The sequence below is a fragment of the Dendrobates tinctorius genome, unplaced genomic scaffold, assembly GCF_039654945.1.
Source record: "Dendrobates tinctorius isolate UK_male_01 unplaced genomic scaffold, ASM3965494v1 ptg000020l, whole genome shotgun sequence".
Taxonomy (NCBI): Eukaryota; Metazoa; Chordata; class Amphibia; order Anura; family Dendrobatidae; genus Dendrobates; species Dendrobates tinctorius.
The window spans coordinates 11744571-11770948 of record NW_027361688.1 but is presented as its reverse complement, the minus strand read 5'-3'; the positions used below and the strand labels follow the sequence as shown (position 1 = coordinate 11770948).

The window sequence follows — 26378 nt, the reverse complement described above, 5'->3', positions numbered from 1 at the left end:
TGGCTGGATATCCTTAAAGACAAAAATGTCCAGGAAGGATGGGAAATCTTGAAAAATGAAATTCTCAAAGCACAGTTGTTAACAATTCCGAAAAGAGGGAAGAATAGGAAGCATTTAAGGAAACCAGGATGGATGAACACAGAACTTAAGCACATGCTAAAAAGGAAGCAAAAAATGTTTATAAAATGGAAAGAAGGAGGCATATCTAAAGAAGAATATAATGCTGTCTGCAGAACCTGCAAGGCACAAATCAGATTAGCTAAAGCTGAAAATGAATTGAGGCTTGCAAGAGATGTCAAAAGCAATAATAAAGGATTTTGGGGATATGTCAAAAGTAAAAGAAAAGTCAAAGATGCTATAGGATTTTTACAGGATGAAAATGATGAAATGGTAAGACAGGATGTTGAGAAGGCTGAACTTTTAAATTCCTATTTTGCATCTGTTTTCTCTCAGAAAGGAAATGTAACATCAACTGCTATTCACTGTCCTATTAAGGGAATAGAAGAATCCAGGATATCTATAAACAGAAAGATAGTGGGGAAACACTTAGCTAACCTAAATGTATTCAAGTCTCCAGGTCCAGATGAATTACACCCCAGAGTACTGAAGGAGATAGCAGAAGAAATTTTTGAACCCCTCTCCATAATCTTTGAAAATTCTTGGAGAACAGGAGAAGTGCCAGAAGACTGGAGAAGAGCAAATGTTGTTCCTATCTTCAAAAAGGGGAAGAAGGTGGACCCAGGCAACTATAGGCCGGTGAGTCTGACTTCTATACCAGGAAAGATCTTTGAACAAATTATTAAACAACATGTATGTCAATACCTGGATAAGAATGAAGTGATTAAACAGAGTCAGCATGGGTTTGTAACTAATAAGTCATGTCAGACTAATTTAATTTCCTTCTATGATGGTATTACTGATTGGGTGGATCAAGGAAATGCTGTAGATATAGTATATCTTGACTTCAGCAAAGCATTTGACAAAGTCTCTCATACAATCCTTATTGAAAAAATGACTAAGTATGGAATGGACAAGGCAACTGTTAGGTGGATTCATAACTGGCTTAGTGATCGGACCCAAAGAGTGGTCGTAAATGGCTGCACATCCAGTTGGAAGAATGTCTCAAGTGGGGTACCACAGGGCTCTGTCCTGGGCCCTGTATTGTTCAACATCTTTATCAACGATTTAGATGAAGGAATTGAGGGTAAACTGATTAAATTTGCTGATGACACAAAGCTAGGAGGGATAGCTAATACTAGAGAAGAGAGAGAGAGGATTCAAAAAGATTTAAATAAACTGGAGAAGTGGGCAGCAACTAACAGAATGGTTTTTAACAGGGAGAAATGCAAAGTACTACATCTGGGCAATAAAAATGAAAAAAGCATATATAGAATGGGAGGAATAGGGCTAAGTGACAGCACATGTGAAAAAGACTTGGGTATACTAATAGATCGCAGACTGAATATGAGTCAACAGTGTGATGCAGCAGCAAAAAAGGCAAATGCAGTTCTAGGATGTATTAACAGAAGCATACAGTCTAGATCACGTGAAGTAATTATTTCCCTCTACTCCTCTTTGGTCAGACCTCATCTGGAATATTGTGTCCAATTTTGGGCACCACATTTTAAAAAAGACATCAACAAACTGGAGCAAGTTCAGAAAAGAGCGACCAGAATGGTGACCGGTCTGCAAACCCTGTCTTATGAGGAAAGGTTGCAGGATTTGGGAATGTTTAGTTTGCAAAAGAGAAGACTGAGAGGAGACTTAATAGCTGTCTACAAATATCTAAAGGGCTGTCACATTGTAGAAGGATCAACTTTATTCTCATTTGCACAAGGAAAGACTAGAAGCAATGGGATGAAGCTGAATGGGAGGAGACACAGATTAGATATTAGAAAAAACTTTTTGACAGTTAGAGTGATCAATGAGTGGAACAGGCTGCCACGAGAAGTGGTGAGTTCTCCTTCAATGGAAGTCTTCAAACAGAGGCTGGACAGACATCTAACTGGGATGATTTAGCGAATCCTGCTTTGAGCAGGGGGTTGGACCAGATGGCCCAGGAGGTCCCTTCCAACTCTACGATTCTATGATTCTATGATTCTATGAATGCAGAATTTTAAAGGAACCGCAGTCCATTTTTTTTATGGAACCGTTGAATGCAGAATTTTAAAGGAACCGCAGTCTGGGAAGGAGAGAGAGAGAGAGAATGTTTTTTTCCTCCGCCAGAAAGGATTTCAGGGTTAAATCCCCGGCTGACTTCCTTTCTCCAGGCATGCGCACTGTAAAATGCGGATCCTACAGGCAAAAAAACGTTGCAGGGTCCGTCCAGGCATGCCGGCGGACGCAAACATTTTGGCGGATCCGCAAAAAAACGGATCCAACGGATGGCCATCCGTCAAGATCCGCCGGTAATGCAACTCAATGGGGACAAAAACGGATCCACCAAAGAAAATTGCGGATCCGTTTTTTTCAAAAACTGGCGGATTTTGACTGATGGTCAAAAACGGAAGTGTGAAAGAGGCCTAAAGACCAATGTTGGCGTTATGAAGCTACCTCAAAGGGTCAAAGAAACTTCACAATTGGCCAACTTTGAGCTTGTGTCAAGACAGAAGAGTCAACTCATATATGACAATGCAATTGGTTGGAAATAGTGATGAGCGAGTATACCCATTGCTCAGGTTTTCCCGAGCACGCTCGGTTGATCTCCGAGTATTTTTGGCGTACTCGAAGATTTAGTTTTGTTGAGGCAGCTGCATGATTTGCGGCTGCTAGACAGTCTGAATACATGTGGGGATTACCTGTTTTGTTAGGAATTCCACGCATGTATTCAGGCTGTCTAGCAGCCGCAAATCATACGCTTGCCTCGACAAACACTAAATCTCCGAGCACACCAAAATACTCGGAGATCACCCGAGCATGCTCGGGAAAACCCGAGCAATGAGTATATTCGCTTATCACTAGTTGGAAACACCGTTTTGTTAGCACATGCCAGTGACCAACTAAGAATTTTTGTACAGGTGAAACTCATCCTTTCTCTTGAGGAACAACCTCATTGATGAACCCTGGAGGGACGTGATAGTCGAACACTTCCCAGGGCAAACAATTGTAATCTTCATGTTAGATCCTCGTGTGACCTTTTGGCTCGGAAAAGTCAAACAATGTCGCAGACGTTGTCCATTTGAAGAGTGCTTGCAAATATCCGATTTTTTTGAAATTTTCAAGCAACTTTATGTTGTCATAAACATTGAAACCTGAGACGTTATAGACAGGACAAAACAAAAAAGGTTGGGGTAGCTTAAACGAAAAATTTCATGAACACTAATTTTGAGTTCTTCTCACCTTCTGTTGGCACTTTGGACACATCCAGACTCCTTTGGGTGCTATTTTCACTGGTGAAACTAAGCAGTCTAAATGGTAAGCTCTTGGGCACGTTTCACATGGTTGTAAATTATTACCACGTTTGCACGCTGAGCAGTGTTTGTCATGAATGATCTCACCCTGAAAAAGGAAAGCCAAAAAATATTTTAACATTGACCTGCAAATTAATGATTGTCTCAGTCAGTCAATGACCTTTCTATTAACAATAATGACCATATTCTTTGGTCATCCATGTTTAGACCCCAAAAATTGGGAAGAAAATGAGATAGTCCCCAAATTTTGAAAAGAGGAAATAAACATCCGATATTGTAGAAACTTAAGGTGCAACCAATGTGAATCTATACAAAGACTTTTCCAACTACAGATTAACCTTCTATAATGGATGACAGGCAAGACTGTAGTTATAAAGCAAGGAGTGTCAAGCCCTCCAAACACCAAGAAGGTTGTGTCAGATGTGTCATGACGAATGTTGCCCAATCTTAAATGACGTGGTCAATTTCGGGAAAATTCAAGTGATGAATTTAGGCCACATTTTGGATAATTAAATTATTTTTTTCTTTGTATTGGGTGTGAAATGCTAATGAGTGTAAAACATTAGTTGTTGAGTTAATGCCAGATTATGAAAAACAAAATAGAAACATAAAATATAAACTAATAGTATGAAGAAACATTTTTTTGAAAAGACATACGTGCGCCCACATGAATCAATGACCCTGTGAAATGATTTCTTCACCATTTTCCATGCCCAAAAAAATTCACTGAATTCATAAACTTTCCATCTGGATCTCAGATTTAAAAGAGCAGCTTGGCAATACAGTGTGCTTTTGTGAGATGTTCCTGTTGATACTTTTGAAGGATGTGTAGTTTTTAGGTCTCTCTCACCATCCTCCAACACATGGCTCACCCATCTGGGACAGCCACAACTTCTCCAGCCTTTAAAGAAAGTCTTTACCCAAGACTCGGTTGTAAGAGAGAAATTACTTGTTTTGAATGGACTTATGGATAATGAAGATCAAGCAAGGTCAAGGACTTTCACCATTTGGAGAGAGCACGAACTAAATTTCAGAGTAAATAACTTTTCTAGGATAATTTTTGGGCCGTTTTACGGTGAATTGTGCAGTTGCTGAAAACAATGAAACCTGAGATATTCTAGACAGGACAAAGCCCAGAAGAAAATTTCTTGATCATTGCAAGGCCTTTTGTATAATAAAATTTTGGGGTCCCTTCTCTTTTAGAAATGGTTGCCCTTATGGGATAGCCACAACTTCTCCAGCCTTTAAAGAAAGCTTAGCTGAAAGTCGATTTTACCCCTGGATACAAAATCTTTACTCAAGACTTGGTTGTAAGAGAGAAATTACTGGTTTTGAGTGGCCTTATGGATAATGAAGGTCAAGCAATGTCAATGACCTTCTCTATTTGGAGAGAGCACGCACTAAATGTCAGAGTAAATAATTTTTCTAGGATAATTTTTGGGCAGTTGCCAAAAACAATCAAACCTGAGATATTCCAGACAGGACAAAAGGCAGGTAGCCCAGAAGCAAATTTCTAGGTCCTTTGTCTAATAGAATTTTGTGGGCCTTTCTCTTTTAGAAATTGGCTATGTCATAGACTGCACCCCAGTGCACTTTTTGTGCAACCTGTTTTATCTGAACATAGTCTAAAGCAGTAACGTGCAATATTTGGGCCATGACACTAATTTAAGGGCTTAGATTAAATCAGTCGTATTCAATCTTGACTTTTTGCTCTCAGTACATTACTGTGGGAGATCTGGAGTAATAATTAGGGATGACTCATTATTTTCACGATGGTTTATTTAAAATGTGAATCACTCTCCAGATTCCTTGCATTTGGATCAAGACTTGAATTAGACTTTAATGACAATATGGTTACATTTTCCATTGGGTTACATGGTTTAACGTGGTGATGAAAGAAGCGCCATGCCGACATACCTTCCAATAGGACTCCGAAATTGCTAGCACATAAAGAAGGGCAGAAATAGGTTAGTGGTCAAACTTATTAATATAAATTAAGTTAATTAGAGTGGATGTGCACATACAAGTAAACTTAACAAGCATTAATTATGGTGGGATTAGTCTTTCATGTGTCCATGCCAAATGGTAAATGGTAATCTGTCCCATATGTAATATGGAAAATGGATACCTCCAGAAGAAGCCTGAGGAGAAGGCGGAACTTAGGTTCGAGCTTGTGGACCAGCGCACAAAATCTTTGCAATATGTCTCTACCTTTATTCAATGGGTGATTTTAAATTGTTTGTGAGTATTAATAAATAAAATTCCTTTATTGAGAGTCTGTTGGATCTGCACTACTTATGTCCATTACCCAGCAGATAACCGGTTTGGAGACTCCTGAAGGAAGCTGAAGACGAGCTCCTCATCACCGTAAGGGCGGTAACTGCTGGAAAGACAACTGGGCCAGGTTGGGGACATACGGTTACGAAGGGGTGGTGGTAATGATGTCGGCCATATTAAATAAAGTGCTAAGGTATTTACAATCCAGATGGGATGCCCTCGAAATGTAATATGACTGGTTTCTATGGATACACCTTTAAAAAAACTAGTTGCTCTGGTCCTAACTTAAATATAGCTGGTTGCTATGGATAAAAATTAAATTTGACTAGTTGCTATGGGCAAAATTTGAATGCGGTTGGTTTCTATGGGTAGAACCTGAACTTCTTTGTTGCTATGGTCACAAATGAATTATGACTTCGTTTCCATGGCCACAAATTTAATCTAGCATTTGCTATGGACCACATTTTTTATTTTACAGTAGTTTTCAAAGATAACCTTTGCTGTTAAAATGGATGGTGCTCAGATGCTAGGACCATGTAATGCCTAGTGCCAATGGGTTGTAAATGTAAAACTTACTTGGAATTAATGTATAATTAGCACACATGAAAGTAACCCAAAAACAATATACAGTCGTGGCTGAAAGTTTTGGCACCCTTGAAATTGTTCCAGAAAATTAAGTATTTCTCCCAGAAAATTATTACAAATTACATATGTGGAACAACACAAAAAAAAAAAAAACAGAGAAAATTGGCAAATTGGACATAATTTTGGAAAAAATGACAAAAATGGGCCGGACTTAATTGTTGGCACCCTCAACTTAATATTTGGTTGCATACCCTTTGGAATAAATAACTGCAATCAATCGCTTCCTATAACCAGCAACAAGCTTCTTACACATCTCATTTGGAATTCTGAAGAACTCTTCTTTTGCAAACTGCTCCAGGTCTCTCATATCTGAAGGCACCTTCTCCCAACAGCAATTTTAAGATCGCTCCACAGGTGTTCAATGGGATTTAGATCCAGACCCATTGGTGCCACTTCAGAGCCCTCCAGCGCTTTGTTTCGATCCATTTATGGGGGATTCTTGAAGTATGTTGCACACAATCAAGGCATCCAGTGCCTGAGGCAGCGAGACAACCTCAAAACATCTTTGAACCTCCACCATCTTTGACTGTAGGTGCTATGTTCTTTGCATTGTAAGCCTAATTTCATTTTCTGTAATCAGAAGTATAATGTGTTCTATCAAAAAGCTCTATATTGGTCTCATCTGTCCACAAGATGCTTTCCCAAAAGGAGTTTGGTTTACTCACGTACATTTTGGCAAACTAGCTTTTTTATGCCTGTGTCAGCAGTGGGGTCCTCCTGGATCTCCTGCCATAGCATTTCATTCAAATGTCGATAGTTGGCGCTGACACTGATGCACTCTGAGGCTGCAGGACAGCTTGGATTCCTTTGGAACTTCATTGGGGCTGCTTATCTACGGTCCAGAATATCCAACTTTGCAACCTTTCATCAATTTTTCTCTGTTGTCTGTGCATAAGGAGATTAGCTACAGTGCCATGAGTTGTAATCTTCTTGATTGTGTTGTGCATTGCGGACAAGGGAACATCAAGATCTCTGGAGATGGACTTTTAAGCTTGAGATAGTTGATCTTTTTCAGCAATTTTGGTTTTTCCAGTCCTCAGACAGTTTTCTTCTCCTGTTTCTGTTCTGCATGCTTAGTGTAGCCCACACAGACCCACTAAGTCAACTTCTCCCCTTTTTATCTGGTTTCAGGTGTGATTTTCATATTGACCACACCTGTTACATGCAACATGTGAGTTAGAACGAGCATCACATGCTTGAAACAAAGTTGTTTACCTACATTCTTGGAAAGGTAATAACAATTTTGTTCGGCCCATATTGAGGGTTTTGTGTGAAATTATATCCAATTTGCCTTTTTTCCTCTTTTTTGTGTTGCTCCTCCAATACACACAAAGGAAATAAACATGTGCATAACAAAACATGTGTCATTGCAATAATTTTCAGGAAGAAATACTACATTTTCTGGAATAATTTCAAGGGTGCCAACATTTTTTGGCCTTGACTGTATACCCCCTTTCCATAAAAAAGTAAGATTGCTGAGACTCCCAACAATCCTGAAAACAGGAGGCCCAAATCCCGCAATGTAAATAAAGTGTTACTGAGCATGTGCGACCACCACTCTTATGGACATTCTTTTACAGGAGAAGGTCGCACATGCTCATTAACTCTTAATTCACGTAGAGGACATTGGGATCCACATTCTTGTGATTGGTGGTCCCAGAAATTGGAATCTCAGGGGTCATCATGCATTTGTCCAAAATTTGTGATTAGGTAATGTATGTTGTTTAGAGACAAGGAAATGAGCGACGGCTAGGGCAAATGAGCTATAATCTGCCAAATTTAATCTGTCCCAGTCCCAAAAACTGGGGTTAAAAAGAGTTACTGTTAGGCTGAATTTACACGTCGGTTTTTCATGGTCTCAGCACTACCGATGGGTCTCCTGACTTGAATATACAGTCTCATGAGACTCTAAGTTTGGGTCAAGAGACCTGTGGGTGGTGCAGGCATTGTGGTCCCTTCTTGGGCTATAATTTTCGGCACATTGTGCACTAACGAGGACCTTTCCGCTGAGTAATGCTATAGAGGACTGTACAAGGTCATTCCTCCGAAGACATGAGGTGTTGACTTTCGATGACATTCAACTGCTAATATAAATTACCTGAAGATGTTCTCTTTTCTGATTAGCAACTAATCAATTTCCTCATAGAAAACAGCTCGAGGCACATTAATCATAGATCTCAGCCCTAAGATGAGGCTCCTAATAACTCAGGGATATTAGTTAATAAAACCCAATAGCCTGTTTTATGTTTGCTAGGAAAACTGTTATGAGATCTGTCAGCCAAAAGATGAGATGATGGAGGATCTACAAGGTGCTCGGAGACTATCGGTGGTCCTGATAAATCCACAGAATCCATATTTGTGCAGGAAAACATCCCCGTGATGTCCACACAAATCAAAATCATTTATAGGGATAGTTTGTAGGGAGAGTTAAATATTTAATACGGTTGAACAAAAAGGTTTGCTCTGCCCTCGTTTGGCATCAAGCCCAGTCCAACACAGCACAGTCTTCACTTCTGCGGCCGGAATCTTGGGTAACTCTGTAGTCATGGCATTGCAGTTCTATGCATGTAATGATGTTGCAGGGGTTAGTAAATGTCTAAATCATCTAAAATGCAGGCCTCAGAAGTGAGGACTGCCCTGGCCTTGCTGCCACAGAGAACTGGACTGAACACAAATCTTTTTGCCCAATTCTATTATTTAGGGTTGCGTCCTTAAATGAGTTGCCTGGCTTTAGGCTAAAAAAAGTTTGAATCCTCAGATAGAGCCCAATGCGACCTGTGAAGATTCTTTGGTACTGGCGGACTTGTACCGATAGCATGTGATATGCATACATGCGGTCACATACCAACTAGACATGCGCGGCCTCGTTGAATCCAAGTGCATTGAGCGAGGCCGGACGCATCTAGTCGGACTGTGGTCGAAAGTATGCAATTCGCAAACTTGTGATCATGCACCCACAGCGCCAAGCGCCAGCACTGGAGAATCCTTAGTGCAAATGAAGTGAGGATTTACAAGTCCCTAAGGCCGGACAACCCTTTTAAAAGAGTTCTTCCACTTTTGAGAACCTCTTTTTCTGCTCAAAATGTCTCTTTCCCTGAAGATCAGCTAATTTTTCGTAGTCCCATGACATATAATATAAGAGTGTTTATCACCTCCAAAAGTATCATGCATCGTTACACAGTTCCCATCCATGTGATGCTCGACCATGCTGAGTCCTCCAAGAAACAGTCTTGCACAAGATGACTATGATAAGACTTGGTCTTCACGTGGCCCTGGACAACATAATCTCTGGGTCTTTTCATCCTAAATTTTTAAAGCTCCGATAGAAATGAATGGAGAGAGCAAAGGATGGGATGCCACCTTTCTATTCCATAAAAGTGCATACCAAGCCTCGTTGTCCAAGCAGTCGTGGGTACACGTGGTGGAACCCCATTTAGAAGACATTTATGGCATGTAAGGCCTCCTAATCTTATTTGTTGGATTCTTCTGCTGGTAACCCTTTTCAGGAAGGGATGGAGGGAACTATAATGAAGGGAGACACTGGTCGGTACTCCATCAGCAAGGCTGGTGTATGGCGAGAGCAAAAGGGGCAAATTCCCTGTGGTCTACATGATCCACAGGTTTTTTTTACTGCCATAATTTTGGGAATATATGAAGGTGCACCATGTGGTACTCTTATTTGGGCACTTTATGGTACTTTTTGGCAACAGATGATACAATTTGAAATCTATGGTCACAGCATAGTCACCGTATGGTCCTATTTTTTTTTTTAACCCTCTAATACATGACCTGAAAAGAAGAAAAAACTGGAAATACGGTGACGCCAACTGCACATAGTTTTTAACTGGACATATATAGCAGGTGGCAACTTACCTTTCCCTGATAAGAACGGGTTACTCAAATAGTTTGAAGCAAGGCGTTTCCGCTGAAGACACAATAAGAGCGCCATGAGACACAGACACAAAGACATCTGGCATTTCACTCAATAACTAATTCCAACAAATATTAATCGTTTAAAACACATAATAACTAAAAAAAAAAACTTAGAAAAGCAAAGATAACTAATTAAAATTATTTTAACGTAAAGCACATCCCTTATCTAGTTTCCATTTATCACTCTCACTTTTTCAGAAAATGCTTACAGGCAATCAAAATTTTGGTAAAAAAAAAAAAGCAAAATTGCAAAAACCTCAAAAAAAAAAATGACCAAAGAAACATTCCTTTCAAAAGTCACTAGAATTTTCAGTTTTAGGCTTTATTCACAAAAGCGCAGCAGTACGGATGCATCCAAAATCAAAAGTGAATTAAAAAGGGAGCAGAAATAAAGAAATATATAAATCTATAAAGTATATATCGATGAATTGAATACCAAAAACTAAAAGTTAAAGAAAGCAAAAAAATAAAAATGAAATCTTTATCGTGTGAAGGAGGAACAAGCATGCATTCATCACGTGTCGGTTTTGTCACATTATTTAGGACATTTTCTAGCATTTTTTTTATATATAAAATGTTTGCTTTTTAAATTTTTTTGCTTTTTCATTCTATTTTACAAAAAAAGGCACTGCAAAATTGTGTCGACAATTGCACAACTTATACTTACAAAGCCAACACACTTTTCCTGATTTGATGAATTCTTACTAAATATATACGGTTATGCTATAGTACATGGGATTTTTGCTGCAGGATTGCTATGTTCTATGTATATATATATATATATATATATATATATATATATATATATATAATACATGTATGCAGGCTCGGACTGGCCGACTGGAGAACAGGAAAATCCACTGGTAGGCCCCCATGAAGAGTGCTAATGACTAGTATAATCTAACTAGTCATTGAACAAGCCAGCCAAAGATTTGGGCTGCCATGACAGCTGAACCAGGGCAGTCTTCTTTGGCATTTTGGAATTTATTAGGCCCCTCAACGTCCTGATGTAGTGGCGAGATGCACATTATGATGTCACAAGGCCCAGTAATGGAGATGAGTGGACCCGAACTTGAAATTCATTATCCGGTGCTCAACGTCGTACATGGACTTTCCTTATCTGAGCATGCTCGGGTGCTAACCGAGTAACTTCGGCATGCTTGAAAAATATGTTTGCGTCCCGGCGGCTGCATGTCTCGCGGCTGTTCGACAGACACAACACATGCAGGGATTGTATGTTGTTAGGCCATGAACAGCCGTGAGACATGCAGCCGCAGGGACTTGAACATGTTTTTCGGCGACGCCAAAGACACTCAGTTAGCACCCAAGCATGCTCAGATAACACCTTACCCGAGTGCGCTCGCTCACCACTAATCACGAACTGTCAGAATGGAGAAGATGGAGAAATTCGGATTAAAATATGATAATAGCATGATTGGCCCGACTCTCTCGGATGAGAGATAATACAGTGATGTGACCCTAGCCTGAATGTTTTGGAAGGGGAAAAATACAGTAAAAAGATATTACTGAACTCAATAGGATTAGTTTTTTTTAATTATCTTTATAAATATTTTTTTGGGAAAAAAAAATGACTGAGCTCAATAGAAATGTTTTTTTTTTTCATTTATTTCAGAATGATGGAATTTATGGGAATTTTTTCATTTTCCGTATTTTTTGGATTATAAGACACACTTTTTGCCCCCCAAATTTGGGGGGAAATTGGGGGTGCGTCTTATAATGCATAAAGTATATACCTTATCGGTACCGTTGCTGCAGGCCGCAGGCTGGGATGAGAGGGTGCCCGGCAGCGCTGCGGGTGTCCGGTGCTGATGTGGAGGGTTTCCTGTGCTGATGCGGGGGTCTCCAGTGCTGCCGGAGCTCTGCCGACATTTTGTGAAAGGCCATAGCCTCGGCAGTTCCATGGTTTCCTGTGTGGTGGACTCTGAGAAAATGGCAGCCGGGGGCGGCGCATGCGCAGATGGAGATCTTGGTACCAAGATCTTGGGAGATGAGATGTCAGTGCTGAGAACTCATCTCCCGAGATCTTGATGCTGAGATCTCCATCTGCGCATGCGCTGCGCCCGGTGGCCATTTTTCTGGAGTCCACTGCATAGGAAACCATGGAACTGCGGGGGGGCTCTGGCCTTTCACAAAATGTTGGCAGAGCCCCGACAGCACTGGAGATCCCCGTAGCACAGCCAGACACCCCTGCAGCAGCACTGGGCAGTACCGCCGGACACCCCCGTAGCACCGCCGCACACCTGCAGCATCGGAGAGACCCACAGCAGCTCCGGGCAGCAGCGCCGGATACCCGCAACAGCGCTGGACATCCAAAGCAGCACCGGACACCCGCAGCGGCGCACTACACATCGGAACAACCCCTCATCCCAGCCTGCAGCATTACTCCACTCCTGTCTCGTCCAGCAGCGACCCTGGGACCCCACTTCACCGCAGCCACCACCCCCTGGTAAGCAATAAGACGCATGGATTATAAGAAGCACCACCATTTTATTAAAAATACATTTTTCCTATTTTTCTCCTCAACATTTGGGGTGCATCTAAGGCTACGTGCACACGCTGCGGAATGGGGTGCGGATTTGGCCGCGCGGATTTTGTAAAATCCGCAGGTAAACCTGCAGGTCAAAAGACCTTTGGTTTTACCAGCGGATTGCTCTGCGGTTTTGCCCTGTGGTTTTTCATCTCCACAATGGAGGAGATGGCAAACCGCAGTGGAATCTGCAGAAAGAATTGACATGTCAATTTTTTCTGCGGTTTCAAAACCACGCGGAAAAATCCGCACCGTCTGCACTGCGTTTTTTTCCCATAGGGAATAATGGTACTGTACGGACCCGCACCAGAAACCGCAGCGTGTGCACACACCCTTATAATCCGAAAAATATGTTACTTATTTTTTTAAATGTTTTTGGGGAAAAGAAAATACAAGAAAATTACTGAACTTAATGGGATTTTTTAAAATGTATTTATATTTTTAAATGGTTTGGGAAAATAACACAAAAAAAATGGCTGAACTTATGGAATTTGTTATTTTTTTTTTCATTTACCGTATTTTTTTCAATGTATGGGGGAGGAAACAAAAAAAATGTCAATTTACTGGAATTGTTTTCATGTATTACCTTTTTAAATTCTTTGGGGGAAAAAACACAAAAAAGACTGAAGTTATGGGATCTGTTTTTTTCATTTATTTTATTTTTATTCTATATTTTTTGGGGAGAAACACAAAACAGACAGAATTTATGAGAATTGTTATTTTTACATATATTTTTTTTTTTTTATTGTTTGGGGGGGGGAAAAAAACCCCAAAAACCTGACTGAATTCAATGGGATTTTAAACGTTTTTGGAAATAATGAATAATAATAATAAAAAAAAAAAAAGACTCAACAAGATTTTTGTTAAAGCAAATTTTTGAAAAAAAGAAAAACTGCAAAAAAAAAAAAAAAGACAAAAAAACTGATCTAACGGCTGATGGAAAAGTCGAGTAAAAAAAAACCGCAGCGTGTGAACCTAGCCTTAGAGCTCAGCCTATATCTATAGAGTGTAAGGAAATCATCTCCATTTCCTCAGTAATGTCTCCAGACCCCTCGCTCGTTTGCCGGCTCAGCACTTCTCGCTGCTTACTCATCAATGATTTTATGTTTTTTTTTTTTTTTGTAGCGCACACAAGTTTTGATCCTCCGTCCCTTCTGATAGAACTGTTTAATCTGATTATTCAGCATTTCGAGGAGGGGGGGGGTAAAATTGCTGCGTGCAGTAATCCTTCTGGTACGGAATATAAACTACGCCGAACGTTATACATCACAGCTGACTGTCACAAAACACAAAGCAATTACATTGGCTTCCTTTCATTTGCCAATTCATTTTCCAAATGTCAAAAGTCCCTGTCCCCCTCCCCCGTTTTTTTTCCTTTTGCTCGGGGCTCTGAATATGCATGAGCGGATCATACAATCCACTTCCCTCCCCGCCCCCCACTATACCATCACCGGCCGAAGATTGCACTGAATACATTTAATCTATTCGCCCCCACCCCCCTCGATCTAAGTAAACTGGGACGAATAAAGTTTTCATTGTTACGACGGTAGAGGTCGGGCCGTACCTCTGGTTCCAGGAGGCCGCTGTAGGTCGGATTGGCCGTACTTCTCCTCTTCCTCTCGTGACGTTTGCTTTGGATCTCTGTAACCGTGGAAACACATTTACATTAGTATTCTCTATAAGAAGTCAAGGGCAGGGATAGATGTTACACTTCTTGGTAATAAATGCGATGCTTTGAAGGGAAAAAAAAAAAAGGAAGTTGAAGTGGCCGGATCGGGTCAGCGTTAAATTGAAAATAGTAGCAGAGGGCCTGTATATAGGAGAGAGGCTTATAATGCCCACAAGCAAAATAGAAAAGACAAGAAAAAAGCATAAATAGAAAAGAAAACAACTAAAATAGACAAGAAGAACATAAATAGAAAAGAAAACGACCAGAAAAGACAAGAAGAACATAAAAAGAAAAGAAAACGATCAAAAAAGACAAGAAGAACATAAAAAAGAAAAGAAAACGACCAAAGAAGACAAGAAAAACATAAAAAGAAAAGAAAATGACTAAAAAAAAGATAAGAAAAACATAACTAGTCAACAACTAAAAAAGACAAGAAAAACATAAACAGAAAAGAAAACTACCGTAATAAAAAGGACAAGATAAATATAAAGAGACAAAAAAGATCAAAAGAAAAATACAATAAATAAAAAAAGAAGCAAATGAAAATTACCACAAAAAAGTAGATAAAAAAGGAGGAAGTAAAAAATAGACAAAAAAATAAATAAAAAGGCAAAAAAGAAATTCAATAAAAACATAGATTAAAAAAGAAGTAAATAAAAAATACACTAAAAGAGGAAAAAAGAAAATGAGAAAAAAATAATAGATGAAAAAGAAGTAAATAAAAAGTACACTTAAAAATAACTAAAAAGGGCAAAAAAAGAAATTCAATAAAAATATAGATAAGAAAAGAAGTTAAAAAATGCACACACAAAAATAACTAAAAAGGGGCAAATAAGAAATTCAATAAAAATGCAGACAAAGATGGCAAAAATGTCACCAAAATCGGGACCCTGTTACCACCTATTATGTTACCTGAGTGCAGTAATGATATTGAAAGAAGTTGTCAGGTCAGGCTTAAACATAACAAACGTGCCCCGAGCTGTTGTCACCTCCCTTCCCCCACTACGTATAGCAGCTCCGGCATTATCCAGTAGATGGCGACAAAGAGGAACGCTCCTTCTTCCACCCCCACCAATCACGGCATACCTTGTACCGTACAGATTACCAGTCCATTCTTATGTGACGGAAAGGCCTTGAGGCCCCCTCATCGTATCCAAGGTGCCACAGCTATTTATGCACCCCCTATAGCTACGCCCCTGTCCACAAGTAATCAGTGTGATAAAGCCTCATGATTTCATACAGGGAAAATGGAAAAAAAAAAGTTGAACCCTCAGCAAAAAAATTCTAAATGAGCAAATGCATCAAACCTGGAACGAATGCGAGAAAGGATTGATATATGCGTACACATTATGCTAATGAACTGAAGCGTGGTAAAGAGTGTATTATATTGGGAGATTGGGGGATGTATCTGCTGTATTAGGAGAACATGGAGCTAAAGAGCTACTAATGGAAATGGTGGATAATTTCTATTACGAAGGGAATGCAGATGTCACTTTGCAGCTGCCGCTGGAGGAATGCGCTGGGAGTTAATACCATTTACTGCAGATTAACGCGTTTCGCATTGTTTTTTTCCTGTTTTCTTTTTAGTTTGAAGAGTAACGTTCATTAAAAGTGTGTAAAGTTGTCATTAATGGCTCTCCAGGTAATGATCCACGCTGTCTCTCGCTCCGTCTGCAGCAGATGGGGAATGGCATTAGCCGTTTACAGGTATCTACTACGTACTGGATGACTTTTCTTGTGTGCCTAGATACTCAGCGTTACATCCAGTATCGGGTTTACATCTCAGGACAATGACGGCTGAGCTTATCTGATTTCTTAGACTTCGACCGTTAGGAAGACCACACATTCCGCGTGTCGCAAGCCTCAGCGCCTCAGTCTGTTAACTTGAAGGGGATTTTTTGAGTTTTTCAAAAATGGTTTGAAACGGTGAAAAATAAAATATATCATACTTATCCTACTGATCCATCCTCTTCTACCACTGCACACATTCCCCGCTAGTCTTCCATGCTTCCTCTTCCTGCCTCATGAGTTTATGGCCACAGTGATGACACCTTGGTCATATGGCCAGTCTTTACAGCAGACATGTGACTGCTACAGCCAATCACTGGGCACCACTGCAACCAATGATTGGCTGCAGTTGTCACATGTCTGTTCACCTCGAAGAGGAAGCACAAAAACCAGTTAGGGACCCTGGCAGCCCTGGAAGATGAGTAGCAGAGAATTGGTGAGGTGAGTATGATTTTTTTAGTGGTGGTCAACCCCTTTAACTCATTTAACGTTTGTCGCTTTCGGCTTTTTGCATACACATGTTCTTCAGCAGGTATGTGAGTAGCGATATCTGGCTATACGGTAAAATATATTCTTCTCTAGGATGACTGTCCATATCTCTTTTAACCAGGTCTCGGAAAACTGCATTGATATCCATGTGATGGTGATGGTGGTCACATACTTGCCAACACCCCCAGATTTGGTGGGACTGCCATGATTTAAAAACAAATAAGAGTTCCATCAAATTTTGGTAAGTCCCGATCAGAAAGGGGTTGGGTTTACACAAAACCTACCCATAAAAGGGAGATACTGGGTGGAGTTGGAGGTGCCCTTAGGTGGAATTGGGCGGGCTAAAATGTCCCTAAAGTGCCAATATTAAGATTGGCAATTGTGTGGTCATATCGATGGTCACCTGATTTTTTTTTTAAAGAGAGCTAATAAATTATTTAAAAAAAAGTAAAATATTGTAAATTATTACCCACCTTCAAGATGTTCTGTCGTAACAAGGCCTAGTGATACCATGAAGGCAATTTTCTGGGGAGAAAAAAAGGTTATTAAAGACTGACGCTAATACAAATGAATGCCTGAACAATCTTCTTTAAAAAAAAAGACTAAAACAAAGACTAAAATCCCACAGCTGGGGAAGGAACCTGTTTTAATCTGAGGAGGAATCTGTCAACAAGAGTTAGATTACCCTGCAGCGCCACCACTGGTGAAATGAAGCATTACAAAGTTACCTTGTATATTAATGGACTATCTATGCACAGATATGGCAGGTCCCCCAGAGAAATAGACACGCCAGAGATGTGGTCCTGATCAAAAAGCCAAATCAAGGTCTCTTAACACTGAGAACCAAGCCTAAACCTTACCTCAGGATTTTCCTCTTTTTTCTTTTTGGCAGCTGGGGGTCTCTGAGGAGGTTCTGCACAAGGTTTCTGAATCTCAGTCTTGATCTCTGGTTGGCTCTGAACTTGAGGTTGTATGATGATTACCTAAAACACATATGATACCTTCTTGGATTCCTCATCTTTGTTTATGAAAATCAACTTTAGACATTACGTGAGCTCCACTTAAGGAAGCCCAAAGTGGAGAAAGATGGGCTGTTAATTGGCCAATGGCTCATATTTCAAGAGCTTTGAGGGAGATGAAGAAGTACTGGTTTATTTCCCACCCATTACTCAAGCAACCTATGGCCACTCAAAAGATGTCCAGAACTCATAGTAGTAGACTCGATCTAGTTGAAGGTTGGCCTGAAGATCTCAATCAAAGACCATACTTAGTAACTCATATATGTGGCAATGCTGAAAATGCAAGCTGAGGAACATGAAAGGAAAGCTCAGCTAACATGTCGTGGGATAGTTCCCCTTCATAAGTCCTCATCAAAAATAGTTGAGGGCAATGGAGGTCCCATGAAAAAGATTCTAATGGACCTGGCTTTGCCACACAATCATAAATGATCTAGACTTTTTTGGCCTCTGCATTCTTGGACAAATGTACCATGACAGGGGTGTCCTACACAAGTTATTGCCACCCATTGGCAAAGGGAACTGGATAAAACATGACAGGGAGGAAAGGGGACCAACTCTTTGAACCTACCTTGCTGTCGGCGCTGATTAGGAGAGGTTGAACTTTGATGCTGTCATTCACCACAGAAACGTTGCTGGTGTTAATGGGGTTTGCATTGCTCGGCGAGGTGGATATAATGGCGTAGGCCACACCTCCGCTGCTTAGAGGCGAAGAAATTGTTGTTTCCGATGAACTCTGAAATTGGCCTTTGGATGCCTGGAGGCGGCTGACGGTATTGTTGGCAGTGGGAAGGGCTGGACTGGGGTTTTTGATACTGACCACTGTGGCCTTCTGAAATGTAGGGGGTTGTTTCAAAGTCTGGTCTCTGCAGGGGGAGATGGGAAGGCTTTCTGGAATCAGAGTCTTTGGCCTAACCTGTGATAAAACACCAAAACACCATTATTTGTAAAATGTTTAATCATAGAATGGTAGAGTTGGAAGGGACCCCCAGGGTCCAAGACATATGTCGATCCAGTCTCTGTTTGGAGACTTCCATTGAAGGAGAACTCACCATCTTTCATGGCATCATGTTCCGCTCATCGATCACCCTCATTGTCAAAAATGTTTTTCTAATATCTAATCTGTATCTTCTCCCTTTCAGTTTCATTCTATTGCTTCTAGAATTGACATGGTTGTCATGCCCTCACCCTTGTTTTAATCTATATGTGTTCCACCAGAACAGAGGACTGGTTTGAGTTATATCTACTTCTCTTATGTTAAAAAGCCAAAAACACTCACAAATTTTTATTTATGACCTGTCACCAAATCAAAAGGGTCCAGTTTTTGCTCTTATTTCATTCCCACTGCTCCCCTGAGTATTCTGCTTTGTTGTTTTTTTTTTTTTAATTCGCCTTATGGCTCCAAGGAGCCTCTTTATTTTGTGATCATTTTTATAATCTTTACTAAGAGGGTGTGGTTTATAGGATCCTCGGGGGCGTGTCTACAGACTGCTCTGCATTATTACCTGTGAGCCACGCCTCCTTCGAAAAGACCATAAAAAGTAGACATAAATAAATAGACCCAAATCCCTGATACTATGCGGCAGATTTTTTTTAAAAAAGAGAATACTCAGGGGAGCAGTGGGAATAAAATAACAGCAAAAACTGGACACATTCTACCTGGTGATAAGTTCTATTTAAAGGGATTGTTTTTAGGTTCCTTTTTCCAGAAATAGTGCAACCTTTGTCCATGGATTGTGTCTGGTATTGCACTTCATCCCAATTTTAGAAAATAGATCTAAACTGCTATATCCTGGGCACCACCTACGAGGGATTCAACATCACTGTTTCTGGAAAAAGGAAGGCTTATCTTTTAATCCTTTAAGGTAAGGTGTTAAAGAGGACGTCACCCGGACAAAAATGGCCATTTTTTTGTTATTTTATTCCCACTGCTCCTTCATTTAATTCAGTTTTTTTCTGTTCTTTTTATAATTTGCTACACTAAATTTTTATTTAGTGATAATTTTTATGGTTTTTACTACGGGGAGTAGCTTACTGGGTAATTATGCAGAAGATCATAAAGACACGCCCCAGAGGATCCCGTGCAACGTTGAACACTCTAAATAAAAAGGCTCATATCTTTGAAACCGTGTGGTGGATTTGAAAAAATGAAAAAGTGGAATACTCAGTAGAACAGCGGGAATAAAGGAAGGGGAAAAAATGGACAATTTTGACCTGGTAACCAGTCTTATTTAAGAAAGCAAAAACATTCTACACACAATATAGCAATGCATGAAAGACACGACTTGTACTGTAAGTCTCAGCATGCCATAATAGCTACAAATAGTCACTTGTAATCTACAATAGCTGAAAATGTTTCTGAATTTAACTAAAGGTAATTATTTTCCTCAAATTAAGGGCAAAATGTACGTTTGGCATGAAAATAGTAATTTTCTGCAAATGATAGTAAAAAATTGTTCAAATACTGAGCGTGAAACATAAACATGTGGCCAAATATCATTTAGTACCAAACATAGAAAAAAGTGATCGTTAAACACTAAGCAGAATAACCTTGGAAAATAATTCCTCATAGGGGGTAATCCTGGAGCATAAAATGAAAAATAAAATCAGTCGTCCATTATAATTTACAGATTTACCAACAGGACTTTTATAGGACACCGGGATGCGGAATACGAAAAACCAACATCTATAAGTAATAAACAGAATTTAGGATATTTAGTCTCCGCGGTATAATTAAAGGAACAGCGGGCCTAGAAATAACTGAGAAATGTAAACTGAAGAAAAAGGCCTCCATGTTGTTTGTCTGTAATTTTGTTCAAATCTTGCAGAAGGCACGGAAATTATTATTTTTTTCTTATTTTATCCATTTTTACATAGATCGCTAGGGGTATGGCTTTACTAAATGGGTGGGGCTTAGTGCACAAGGTGTCTTCCTACTGCAGGCGAAACAATGAGGGAGAGCTCCTGCTGCCGCCAGTTGCCCTACAGCCAGAAAAAGATTTGATTCAAAGGGAATCTGTCATCAGAAAAAGACTCATTTTTTTAATCAGGTTTTTGTTTAAAAAATACAAACATTAGATTTGTTTTTTTTCTTATCATGAATTGTATGAAAAAAAGCAAAATTATTAATATTGGAAATTTCCCACTGGACACTTGGCATATTTTAGAATCGTACTTTCTGTCCTTTTGTGGAGAGATTTCAGGGATTACAATGAATTTTCACAGATGATAACACATGATGACTATAGGCGATGTCTCACCTGACTCTGCTCCCCTTCCCTTCGCAATGATCTTTGTACACGCACATTAGGTGCTTCAATGCAAAAGATAGGGGAGGAGTCAGTTTATTGCTGCTAATGTACATGTGTATTTCCTTTAATAACAGGAAGTTGGAGTCTAAAAAAAGCCCCAAGTGGCTGATATGAGAATTGCAATATTTCTAATTTTTATATTAAAGAGGTTGTCCACTACTTTTACATTGATGACTTATTTATAGGTCATCAATGTCAGATCGGAAGAGTCTGACAACCAGGACCCCTGCCGTTCAGCTGTTATCGGCCGCCTGCCGGAAATACTCACTTGCCGAGCTGCTCCGTCTACTTGTCGTGGCCGGCACAGGGTACTACACATCTGCCTCCTATTCAATCAATAGGATCCTTATGCTAGGATATCAATGTCTGATCGATGGGGGTGTGACACATCCGATCAGCTGTTCTTTTGTGTCGAGAGCAGCCGGAACTGCTCAGTTATGGAGCTGGAAAGTGCAGATCTGTCAACTGCGACGGGGTACTGAACATCCGCCCCTTATTCAAATCAATACGGGGTGGACGTGCAGTACCCAGCTGCGGTCACTTTTCCATCGATCGAGCTGTGCTCTGCAGATCTGTAATTAAGCAGTTCCGGCTACCGCCAACACCAGGAACGGCTTACCAGTGGGGGTACCGGGTGTCACACCCCCACTGATCAAACAGTGATGACTTATTCTAAGGGTAGGCCATCAATGTTAAAGCCCCGGACAACCCCTTTAAAGGGAACTCGTAAAAAAAAAATCCAATTTACCTTTAGTCAATTTGCTCATCCCTACTCCGAAATGAATATTCTTTTCTATAATATTAATTTCTTTAATACTAATTACTACTCAACGACGAAATACTAATGGCTAATCCATGGTTCGGCGCTGCGGTTGCTAGTTATTGCCGCATTGGTCTTAAGTTGTTAATTCTTGATTAAGGTACTGTCTTTGTTCGAGACATTTGCAGTGTTGGCAAGCTTGTCATTAAAATGCTTGCAGCTCCTGTCCTTGTGAATCTGAATAAGTGGCTGACTGCTTAAACGAGGAGCGAAAGTAATAATTGTCTGTACGCGTTAATTTGAATTCTAACGGAATACACCTAGCAATTATACAGGGATGGGGGGGAGTTTAGCGCTTCACCTCTGTGCCGCAGCTCGTGCTGACAGTGAACCAATGAGAAGATAATCTCTCATCTCAGGAATATCATTTGGATGGGAAAGAAAAGCTTGTAGTGGCCAAGAACTTAACAAATTCATCATATCTGTGCTTTTTATTTTGGCTTAGAAACAATGATCAGAATTAGACTTAAAGGGAAACTCCACCTTGAAGCTGGTTTAAAAATAGGCAAAAAATAGAAATTTGCAATTAATTAAAGGAACACTCTAGGGAAACGTCTTGATATTAAGAGTTTAGTATTGCTAAGACGCTGGCTTGCTCTATACACCTCAATCTGTTCAGCTGCTGTATGTGGTCTCCTGGACGTCTCCCGCCTGCCAGCAGTTTCTGGTGTCCCATCTGCCTGCAGTGTCATGAATGTCTCCCACCTGCCTGTGGTCTTTTGGATGTCTCCCACCTGCCTGCGGTCTATCAGACGTCGTGCCTACCTGTCTGTGGTCTCCTCGATGTCTACCACCTGCCAGCAGTTTCTGGTATCCCACCTGCCTGCAGTCTCATGAATATCTCCCACCTGCCTGTGGTCTCTTGGATGTCTCCTACCTGGCTTTGGTCTATCGGATGTCGTGCCTACCTGTCTGTGGTCTCCTGGATGTCTACCACCTGACAGCAGTTTCTGGAATCCCATCTGCCTGCATGCGATCTCTTGGATGTCTTCCACCTGCTTGCGGTCTCCTGGATGTCTCCCACCTGCATGCAGTCCCATGCGTCTTGCCGGCCTGCCTGTTGTCTCCTGGATGTCGTCTGCCTACCTGTCTGTGGTCTCCTGGATGTCTACCGCCTGCCAGCAGTTTCTGGTATCCCATCTGCTTGCCTGCGATCTCTTGAATGTCTCCCGCCTGCATGCAGTTCTCCGCATCCCGCCAGCCTGCCTGGGGTTTTCTGGACGTCATCCGCCTACCTGTCTGTAGCTTCCAGGACTTCTCCCGCCTGCCAGCCGTTTCTAGCATCCTGCCTTCTTGCCTATGGTTTGCAGCATTCCACCTGTCTACCTGCGCTTTCCAATCCCTCAGCTGTCCATGTTCCGCGTACTCCTAGCTGCTGCACCAATGCCCGTGGCCCATGTGGGCTTGGAGGATCCACCTCACCTGGTGAGTCTAACACATGGGGAGCTGTGTACAAAGCCTTATCCTTGTATATAGCATTGCCGCCCTGCTTTATGAACACCCTTCAACAATGAACAGAATTATTGATAACTCAACCACTCTATAATGAAAATGACATGGCTCTGCTAATTCTGTTCCAGTCCATACAGCAAAGCTAATACATTATCTACAGAAAACAGGACATGCCAGCCTATTGAACTGACTTGATACTTGATAGTTTGGGTATATCAAAGATAAAGTTGATCTCCCTGGCATTAAGAGATCACTTCAATAAAAAAAAGTAAACTAAGACAATAAATGAGTAATGTATTTACCTGAGGTAGCACTGCTGGTCCATGTCCTGCCAATCTGTGCAAGGAGCTGACCTGAGGGACTTTAATTGGCACTGCAGTTATGGTGCCCAATGTCTGTAAAAAAAAAAAACAAGAGAGAACATTTCATCAGTCAAAGTTTTCCTAAATTTGGAAATACTACAAAGAAGCAAAATACAACCTTAGAAATATAACGATTGTTAAAGGGGCTTCCAGAGTTAAAAAATTATTGCTATGTTATCACGGACATCCAGGAATCAGTTGTGATCTGTTTTTGATTCTAATACAAAGTGTGTCATTTTCTTGCAGCACCCCCACAGGAAAAATGAAGTATTACACTGAGTCCTCCAATGCAAAACACTCTCTTTGTAGCCTATCTGGGCAATAAATGAGGTCGCTGAACCTCACGTAATAACTCCAGAATTCCCTAAAAGGGATTTCATAATGTGTTTTCTAAAACAGTCGACCACTTTCAATACCCTTTTCACTTTATAAAACCAATTATTCCTCAGCCGGGAGTTTGAGGATGCTCCTGGAATTGTAGATGCAATAGAAATTTCATGGATGAAAAAGTAATAGATTACCTTTTTTCGTCTCTAAGAGGTGGGGAGGGTAATGATGTTAGGGATTTCGTCAGACTCCGGTACATTAATGTTTTTAGCCTCCATTTGCAGAGCTTAGAAATGTCAGCCACAGGACATCACTGCACAATTGCAAAAACCACTGACATTTTTGATAAATAGGCCAAACTGTAGTTTTGTCCATGAATACGGAGGCTCCTGCTGCGTCTATATCTACTGATAACAGCAGCGGTGATGTTACAGTGGACACGTACACATTCCTCCCAAAGGTCACAAAAATAGCGAGCCAGCCAGGATTCCCAGAAAAAGGTGGGAAATGCCTAATTATAGTTTCCTCTGGTCAGGGCATGGCCTGGAGTAAATTGAAGACTGATTTCTTGGTCCTGACAATATAATCTATAAGGCTGGTTTCACACTAGCGGTTTTTTGCGCTGCGCATCGTGCGCGTACATGCGCATGCGCAGTGCGCCCCTATGTTTATTATGGGTGCGCATGGTATAGCGTTTGTAAGCGTTTGTAAGCTTTTGTGCGCATGCGGTTTTTTGCAGTGTGCGCCTAGGCGCGCCGGACACACCCTGTTGCATTTTTTGTGTGCCCAACCTGTGTCAAAAAAACGCATGCGCACGGAATGCGCAAATATATCACATTACAGTCTATGGGAACGCTGCGTTTTAAGAATTCCCATGGCTACAAACTGGTTAAAACGCATGCGCATAAAATAAGCAAATGCATGCAAAACGCTTGATGCGTTTTCTGTATGCGTTTGGACTGCTGCAGCGCAAAAAAACGCTAGTGTGAAAGTAGCCTATGATACTTGAAAACTGCTATTTTTTCAAAACCTTATAGCCTTGAATACGGATGACCCCATTAAGAGGAATGTGCGGTCAGAAAATGATCTAGTATTTAAATAAGGTTTTTTTTGTTGAATGCATTATTATTTTTTTTGCTTGATTTTCACCATATCACAATTTGTATGAAAAATGAGATATCTTGCAATTCTCACAGGGCGACTGGGGAGATTTCAGATGCTAACTTCCTGTTGTTCAGGAAATACACATGTACATTAGCCACAATGACCAGACTCCTCCCCTATCTGCTGTATTGAAGCATGAGCGTGTGCAAAGGTCATTGTGAAGGGAGGGGGAATAGGGGAGCTGTGACACCACCTATTTCGAATGATCGATCCAGCGATATCTACTGTATATAGAGAAGTTATCAGTTATTTGTAAAGGAGGGGTAGGAGGTGAGCTGTGACATCACCTATTGTGAATGGTGGATCCTGTTATCTACTGTATATAGAGGTGTTATCATTGTACAGGAGGAGGTGAGCTGTGACATCACCTATTGCGAATCGTGGATCCTGTGTTATCTTCTGTACATAAAAGTGTTATCAGTTATTGTACAGGAGGACGAGGTGAGCTGTAATATAACCTAATGTTAATGGTGGATACTGTGTTATACTATATATAGAGGTGTCATCAGTCATTGTATAGGAGTAGGAGGATGTGAGCCGTGACATCACCTATTGTGCATGGTGGATTCTGTGTTAACTACTGTATATAGAGGTGTCATCAGTCATTGTACAGAAGGAGGTGAGCTGTGACATCACCTATTGTGAATGGTGGATCCTGTGTTATCTATTGTATATAGAGGTGTTATCAGTCATTGTACAGGAGGAGGGGGAGGTGAGCTGTGACGGTACCTATTGTGAATGGTGAAACCTGTGATATCTACTGTATATAGAGGTGTTATCAGTCATTGTACAGGAGGGGGAGGAGGTAAGTTGTGACATCATCTATTGTAAATGGGGTATCCTGTGTTATCTACTGTATATAGAGGTGTTATCAGTCATTGTACAGGAGGAGGGGGAGGTGAGCTGTGACATCACCTATTGTGAATGGTGAAACCTGTGATATCTACTGTATATAGAGGTGTTATCAGTCATTGTACAGGAGGGGGAGGAGGTAAGTTGTGACATCATCTATTGTGAATGGGGTATCCTGTGTTATCTACTGTATATAGAGGTGTTACCAGTTATTATCATTTAAATTTAATAAGGTGCCCCCTGAAAAAAATAACCCCGCACTAACATTGTAACAAATGCTTCGTTTTTACATCCTCTTTTTTACCCTAACTAGGT

The 26378-nt window shown here is 40.7% G+C and overlaps 1 protein-coding gene across 4 annotated transcripts in view; it reads right to left on the bottom strand.

Annotated features, from left to right (window-relative positions):
* Positions 1 to 26378, bottom strand: part of PHF21B (PHD finger protein 21B) — a 102094-nt gene that overhangs the window by 4300 nt on the left and 71416 nt on the right. For 3 of the 4 annotated variants that reach the window (XM_073567673.1, XM_073567672.1, XM_073567675.1), the window contains exons 3-10: positions 23661 to 23753; positions 18347 to 18691; positions 17620 to 17742; positions 17233 to 17284; positions 14378 to 14454; positions 10206 to 10257; positions 5328 to 5350; positions 3340 to 3498 (exon numbers count right to left, since the gene is read on the bottom strand). In XM_073567673.1, the coding sequence (XP_073423774.1) occupies positions 3340 to 3498; positions 5328 to 5350; positions 10206 to 10257; positions 14378 to 14454; positions 17233 to 17284; positions 17620 to 17742; positions 18347 to 18691; positions 23661 to 23753 (924 nt within the window). The remainder of the gene's footprint in view (positions 1 to 3339; positions 3499 to 5327; positions 5351 to 10205; positions 10258 to 14377; positions 14455 to 17232; positions 17285 to 17619; positions 17743 to 18346; positions 18692 to 23660; positions 23754 to 26378) is intronic. The other variant, XM_073567674.1, reaches the window with a different exon arrangement.